At 50.1% G+C, this 7500-nt stretch overlaps 1 protein-coding gene across 3 annotated transcripts in view; it reads left to right on the top strand.

Annotated features, from left to right (window-relative positions):
* The window catches only part of LOC141786570 (serine/threonine-protein kinase PAK 1-like), a 52448-nt gene that overhangs the window by 30268 nt on the left and 14680 nt on the right, over positions 1-7500 (top strand). For all 3 annotated transcript variants that reach the window (XM_074665176.1, XM_074665177.1, XM_074665175.1), the window contains 4 exons: positions 1728-1947; positions 3499-3593; positions 5839-5986; positions 6090-6127. In XM_074665176.1, the coding sequence (XP_074521277.1) occupies positions 1755-1947; positions 3499-3593; positions 5839-5986; positions 6090-6127 (474 nt within the window). In that variant the 5' untranslated portion in view covers positions 1728-1754. The remainder of the gene's footprint in view (positions 1-1727; positions 1948-3498; positions 3594-5838; positions 5987-6089; positions 6128-7500) is intronic.

Here is a 7500-nt window from a genome sequence, read left to right as displayed (position 1 = left end):
AACCACAGAGCTGCTTCCTCTGCTCAGGTCAGACGCTCCGTCAGGTGAGACCTGATGGATGACAGGAAACTGGTCTCCGTCAGGTGAGACCTGATGGATGACAGGTAACTGGTCTCCCTCAGGTGAGACCAAACTCTGAGACCAGCAGGTTTTGGTGTTTACCTGAGAAGTTTTGACCCAAATAGCGCCTCCTTGTGGGAGCACTCAGCAGAGCAGGTTAGCTCCTACAGTGTGTGTGTGTGTGTGTGTGTGTGTGTGCGTATGTGTATTCTTGGATGAGTGTGTTGTGGTTAAAATCAGTGACTAACGTCCGTCTGTTCGCCCAGCTGTGTGTTGTGGTTTCTCTCGTTAATCTTCGTCTTTAATTTTCTGATGAACTCACGGTTTCATTTCTCCCTGTGTGGTTAACTTCTCCTGGTGGAGGCGTGTTCTGACGTCCTGTGTGCTTCTTCTGTTTGTTTTTATGTTTTCGTGGTGGTTTGCAGTTTACTGCGACTGACCGGGAGATTTAGATTTTTCATTTTGTATCAGATCAGATTGATTCACCTTTCATGGTTTCATGGAAAACCCTCCACTCTGCACAACACCACCCTCTGCTGGTTCATTATGTATCAGAGCCACATCCCGACGCTCCACCCTGCTTCACCCTGCTCCACTCTGCTCCACCCTGCTCCACCCTGCTTCACACTCCTCTACACTACATCTCACTGCATCACATCTTAATGCAACCCAATGTTTTGCAACACAACACACTTCATACTATACCGTACCGTACCGTACCATACTGTACCGTACCGTACCGTACCGTACCATACTGTACCGTACCATACTGTACCGTACTGTACCGTACCGTACCATACTGTACCGTACCGTACCGTACCGTACCATACTGTACCGTACCATACTGTACCGTACTGTACTGTACTGTACCATACTGTACCGTACCATACTGTACCGTACCGTACCGTACCATACTGTACCGTACCATACTGTACTGTACCGTAACGTCCCATACTGTACCGTACTGTACCATACTGTACCGTACCGTACTGTACCGTACCGTACCGTACTGTACCGTACCGTACCGTACTGTACTGTATTGTACCGTACCGTAGCGTACCGTACCGTACCGTACCATACTGTACCGTACCGTACCGTACCGTCCCGTATTGTACCGTACTTATGGCACTGCATTAAATGGCGTCACATCGTACCACACCATGTAGTATCCTGCCCTGCTGTGTGGTGCTGTCAGAATTTGATGTCTGTCATAACTGAAGCTAAACTTCTTCCAAACCTTCTCCTTGCTCCTGACGGCAACAGCTGCTGCTCAAAAACCCGCAGCAAATGGTGACACTAAGTTTTTCCTTCAGTCAGGGTCTGATGAATGAAAGTGTAGAAACTGTAAAACAACATGAAACACAGAACAATCTTCACACTCTTTGAGTTTTCATGTTGACTGCTGAAGGTTAGCCTGTGATTGGTCGACTCCCCTGCCTCTAACCCTCCTCCTCTGTGATTGGTTGGTTTCCCTGCCTCTAACCCTCCTCCTCTGTGATTGGTTGACTCCCCTGCCTCTAACCCTCCTCCTCTGTGATTGGTTGGTTTCCCTGCCTCTAACCCTCCTCCTCTGTGATTGGTTGACTCCCCTGCCTCTAACCCTCCTCCTCTGTGATTGGTTGACTCCCCTGCCTCTTACCCTCCTCCTCTGTGATTGGTTGTTGCAGGAGCGGCCTGCTGCAGCGTAGCTGAAGATGTCTGATAATGGGGAGGTCGAGGACAAGCCCCCAGCTCCGCCCATGAGGAACACCAGCACCATGATTGGCTCCAGCAACAAGGACCCCGCCCCCCTCAACCACGGCTCCAAGCCCCTCCCACCAAACCCGGAGGACAAGAAGAAGAAGGACCGCTCCATCAGGTTCATCCTGACCGGAGGAGGCGACAAGAGTGAGTGAGAGAGAGCGTGAGCTCCAACAGCAGCTGGTGTTTCTGGGTCTCTGGGAAGTTTAGATCTTTTTATTTTAGGTTCTCAGGAAATCCTGGTTTTCAGTCCCAGCTGTGGTTTAACGGATGATCCAGTAACGAGGAGTCCAGTTTCAGCTTCTTTCAGATTAACAGAGTTAAAGTGAAACGCTGGGTCGATGTTTTCATGATCAGATGAAACTCCATCAGAGTTAAACACACACACAGACCTGCTGTGAGTCTCCTCCCTCTGATCATCAGAGCAGCGCTGGCCGGTCTGACCTTAATGTGTCAGAGCTGAGACCAGATCCACCAAGACCCCTCTGAACTTTCCCTGAAGCCTGCTGAGGAAACTCCTGTTTATCTAACGAGGAGCTCGTGACGAGAGGCAGAGGCTTCTTATTTCTTCTCATGTGTCTCTGAGTAGGCCACGTTAGGTGAGTCAAAGTGGAGCTAAGACCTGATCCTTTACGCAGAGGGTGCTGCTCAGAACTGGTCCCAGATGAGACCAGGTCCAGGTCCAGGGTTATCATCGTAGGCCTGAGCGTGACAGCTCCAGCTCCAGCTCCAGCTCTGATCTCTGTGGAAACTGACGTCTGTAAACGAACAGATCGATCAGGATGAGGAAATGTGAGGGTTCAAAACCCGTCAGAGGAGACCAGACCAGACCAAAGGGGGACAGGGATCAGAGAGGACACCAACTGGAGCATAGGAAGATAAAATCAGAAATGTTTGGGTCTAAAAATGGAGTTTGAGGTCAAAGTAATCTGGATCTGAAAAACAGATCCTGATCCTGATCCTGATCCTGAGTCTTCCTCTCTGACTCTTCCTCTCTGACTCTTCCTCTCTGAGTCTTCCTCTCTTCCTCTTCCTCTCTGACTCTTCCTCTCTTCCTCTCTGACTCTTCCTCTCTGAGTCTTCCTCTCTTCCTCTTCCTCTCTTCCTCTTCCTCTCTGACTCTTCCTCTCTGACTCTTCCTCTCTGAGTCTTCCTCTCTGAGTCTTCCTCTCTGACTCTTCCTCTCTGACTCTTCCTCTCTGAGTCTTCCTCTCTGAGTCTTCCTCTCTGACTCTTCCTCTCTGACTCTTCCTCTCTTCCTCTCTTCCTCTTCCTCTCTTCCTCTTCCTCTCTGAGTCTTCCTCTCTGAGTCTTCCTCTCTGACTCTTCCTCTCTGAGTCTTCCTCTCTGAGTCTTCCTCTCTGACTCTTCCTCTCTGACTCTTCCTCTCTGACTCTTCCTCTCTTCCTCTTCCTCTGGTTTCCTGGAAACTCCCGTAGAAACAGACCTCCTGCTCCTCTGCTCTTCTCTGAGTGAATCCTGTTTTTCTGTTTTTGAACTTTAAGGAAGTTAACCGAGTGTAACTGGAGCCTGGTCTTCAGGCTCTGAGCCTCCTCTGTCTGACTCAGATTTCTCTGAGCTAAAGTCTGAAGTGAAACCATCAGTTTGATTATCTTCCTCATGAAGATTTGTTTTGGTTCCTGTTGATCAGAGACGTTATTTTCAGCCGTTTCCTGTTTGTCCTTGTTTTTCTTCCAGCCTATAAGAAGAAGGAGCGTCCAGAGATTTCTCTGCCATCTGATTTCGAGCACACCATCCACGTGGGCTTTGATGCTGTTACCGGGGAGTTCACTGTAAGTGTGTGTGTGTGTGTGTGTGTTTGTGTGTGTGTGTGTGTGTGTGTGTGTGTGTGTGTGTGTGTGTGTGTGTGTGTGTGTGTGTGTGTGTGTGTGTGTGTGTGTGTAAGCAGCACACATACTTGGCAAATGAACCTTTTTTTAAATAATCACATTAGACAAAGACGCCTTGTTTCACTGACTCACTTGATCCGCCTGACCGAGCTCGTTTAGCTGCAAGTTAGAGAGACAGTGTGTGTGTGTGTGTGTGTGTGTGTGTGTGTGTGTGTGTGATGGACTGACCCAGACAAACGAGTGGAGAGAGAGGAGGAAGAGGAGATGTGACCCAGTTTCTGAGGAAGGAGAAGAAGAAGAAGAAATATGACGAGACTGAAACTCCTGAAGAGACCTGACTGTGTGTGTGTGTGTGTGTGTGTGTGTGTGTGTGTGTGTGTGTGTGTGTGTGTGTGTGTGTGTGTGTGTGTGTGTGTGTGTGTGTGTGTGTGTTGTCCTCTATCTGCAGTCTCTTCCTGTTTCATCTGAGCCTCAGTGTTGGTGGTAAAAATGGTTCTTATAATGCTGCTGTTATGATGCGGTACACTCCGGTTACACTCTGGTTACGCTCTGGTAACTAAAGCTGCGGTAAAGTTGCAGCGATGCTGTGGTGATGTTGCAGTGACGCTCGGTAATGTTGCAGTGATGCTACGATAACATTGCAGTGACGCTGTGTTAACGCTACAGTGATGCTGCTGTGCTGATGCTCTGCCCTCCTGACACTCGCCCAGCCCGTCATGGTGAAGACGGTGAGGTGCAGAGTATCTGTCCATGTGCTGATGGAGCTGGACTAACACAGACCACATGAGACCAGGACTCTGAGGACCTGAGGACACAGGAGTTTGTGTGGCGGGCGTCGGCAGACGCTCAAACCGTCTCAGGCTCAGATCTTTGCATCAACAAACTGAAGCTGAAAGTTTAAACTCAGAAGGAAAAAAACACTGAAGTGATGAATCAGGTTAAAGATTTGACTCAGACTTTTATCAAAGAGCTGGAAAATGAAGATGAAGGGAAACTGCAGTTCCTCATGTGTCCACTAGAGGAAATCCATTTAACCCTTTAACCCCCAGTTTTTAAATGCTGAGGATGTGAAGTCTGTGACGTCCTGTTTTAGGGTTGGACTGAAAACCTTTACTGTGTGTTAGCAACAGAAGCTCACACCAGGAACAAAACACCAAACACACATGAAACCAACTCAGAGACTGACCCCGGAGCCCATGGATCAGACCACAGACCAGGAGACTCTCTGAGATCCAGTCCTCTGGGTCTGTGGGGTGCAGACAGTCTCTGATGGACTGACAGGACTGATGGTCTCAGATCTGTTTGCTGCAGCTCTCCCAGCATGAGTCCACCTCCGTCCTCTGATCTCTGCATAAAGAGGACAGGGATGGTCTTCAGGGGCGGATGCTGCGTCTGTGGGACTCAGACCTGGTCTGTGTGTAGACCCCCCCCCCCCTTTATCTGAGCAGGACTCATGATTAATGACTAAAAACATAAAACCATCTCACAGTGTGTGCAGGTACAGAGATGAGACGTTTTGACTTGTTGTTTATGTGGATCCTGCTGATTCTGCAGCGAGCCTCAAGTGGACACTCCAGGAACTGCAGTCTAACACTCCTGCATTGGCTTCATATTTAATAACCTGAGTTTGACTCTGAAAACTCTTTTTGCCCTCAATTCACCGTGTTCACCGCCACTTCATTCATGTTTTCACACGCCAGGTGGATTACGTTTAGACTCCACAAAGAGACTCCAAATGTGTCCACTCCCTGAGCTGCCCCCTGCTGGTCAGGAGGACACAGCGTTTTGGCAGATACAGAAATGTCAGAGTGTCAGCAAAAGCACTAACGCTCTTATTTTCAGGAAAATCACAAAAATCAAATGTTTGTTTAAAATCCTGAGAGACCACAGCAGCACGCGCTCCATCTCCACCCGCTGCAGTCTCCACCCGCTGCAGTCTCCACCCGCTGCAGTCTCTCCACCCGCTGCAGACTCTCCACCCGCTGCAGTCTCTCCACCCACTGCTGTCTCCACCCACTGCTGTCTCCACCCGCTGCCGTGGGGCAAATAATCTGATCACACTAACAGAAAAATATCATTAAATTCAATAACCTCCTCTGTGTGTGTGTGTGTGTGTGTGTGTGTGTGTGTGTGTGTGTGTGTGTGTGTGTGTGTGTGTGTGTGTGTGTGTGTGTGTGTGTGTGTGTAGGGGATGCCGGAGCAATGGGCGCGCCTCCTGCAGACCTCCAACATCACCAAGCTGGAGCAGAAGAAGAACCCTCAGGCCGTGCTCGACGTGTTGAAGTTTTACGACTCGAAGGAGACGAGCAACAGCCAGAAGTACATGAGCTTCACAGGTAGGAGACACACACACACACACACACACACACACACACACACACACACATCACACCATCCTCCCTGTTAATGACTGAGTCTCTGTGTGTGTGCTCTCTGCAGACAAAAACACAGACCCCTACAGCTCCAACACCACCACAGTAAGTTCCTCCTCCACCCTCTGCCCTGTGTGTGTGTGTGTGTGTGTGTGTGTGTGTGTGTGTGTGTGTGTGTGTGTGTGTGTGTGTGTGTGTGTGTGTGTGTGTGTGTGTGTGTGTGTGTGTCATGTCTGTCAGAGGAGGAGTCAGAGGAGGAGTCACTGCAGCTGGACACCAACCTGGGGGGGGGTAGACAGAAAGGTAGACTCTGTGAGGAAGAGGAGCGCGTCTCCTCCATCAGGGTGATGAAGGTGTGAAAGGATTATCAGAGAGGAAGGAGGGAGCGCTGAGGCAGGAGGAGATGAGGAGATTAAAGATGGAGGAAGAGACGAGGTTTAATCTTCCATTGAGCAGGACAGAGCAGGGAGCAGGAGGAGAGGAGGTGTTGAAGGAGGAGGAGGGGGAGTGACTGAACAGGTGAGAGGAAAAGAACAGAAGGACAGAGAGGAGGAAGGAGAGGAGGAAGGAGAGAAGAAAGGAGAGAAGGACAGAAGGACAGAGAGAAGGAAGGAGAGAAGGAAGGAGACAGAGAGATGAGAGGAGGATCCATTTCATGGACAGAGAAGCGTCGCGGAGGCTGGAGGAGGCTGGAGGAGGCTGGAGGAGGTGGTAGGAGGTGGTAGGAGGTTGTAGGAGGCAGGAGGAGGCAGGAGGAGGCTGGAGGAGGCTGGAGGAGGTGGTAGGAGGTGGTAGGAGGTGGTAGGAGGCTGGAGGAGGTGGTAGGAGGTGGTAGGAGGTTGTAGGAGGCAGGAGGAGGCTGGAGGAGGCTGGAGGAGGTGGTAGGAGGTGGTAGGAGGTTTTAGGAGGCTGGAGGAGGCTGGAGGAGGTGGTAGGAGGTGGTAGGAGGCTGGAGGAGGTGGTAGGAGGTGGTAGGAGGTTTTAGGAGGCTGGAGGAGGCTGGAGGAGGTGGTAGGAGGTGGTAGGAGGCTGGAGGAGGTGGTAGGAGGTGGTAGGAGGTGGTAGGAGTGGAGTTAGAACCCACAGTTCGTCCTGAGCCTGACCTCCAGGTCAGAGGAGTTTGTTTTGTCGATGTTGGAGCTGAAACATCTCAGTGCTCTGAGTTTCTCCTGCAGCTGAAGCTGACGCACGCCGAGCCGTCAGACGTGATGACATACAGAGTGTGTGTTAGCAGTTAGCTTAGCACGGAGCTCCAACCTTTATAAATGTTGTTTTACCTTTTTTTTTAACCTGGATTAGAATTTAGAGAATGAAAACACGTTGATTAAAAATGATGAAGGAGTGACTTCTGGTTTAGAGAAACGATGCAAACACAGAAGTGCATAAACCTGTAGTTCCTCTGTTGGCCACTAGAGCTGGAGGCCAGAGTTCATATCTAAAGCCAGGTTGAAGTCAGGGATGTAGAGTTGGGTGGAGGC

Source organism: Halichoeres trimaculatus, unplaced genomic scaffold (genome assembly GCF_033239565.1).
Source record: "Halichoeres trimaculatus isolate MK-OKI-2021-1 unplaced genomic scaffold, fHalTri1.1 fHalTri1_scaffold_227, whole genome shotgun sequence".
In the NCBI taxonomy this organism is placed as follows: Eukaryota; Metazoa; Chordata; class Actinopteri; order Labriformes; family Labridae; genus Halichoeres; species Halichoeres trimaculatus.
This window is presented reverse-complemented; position numbering and strand designations above follow the sequence as displayed.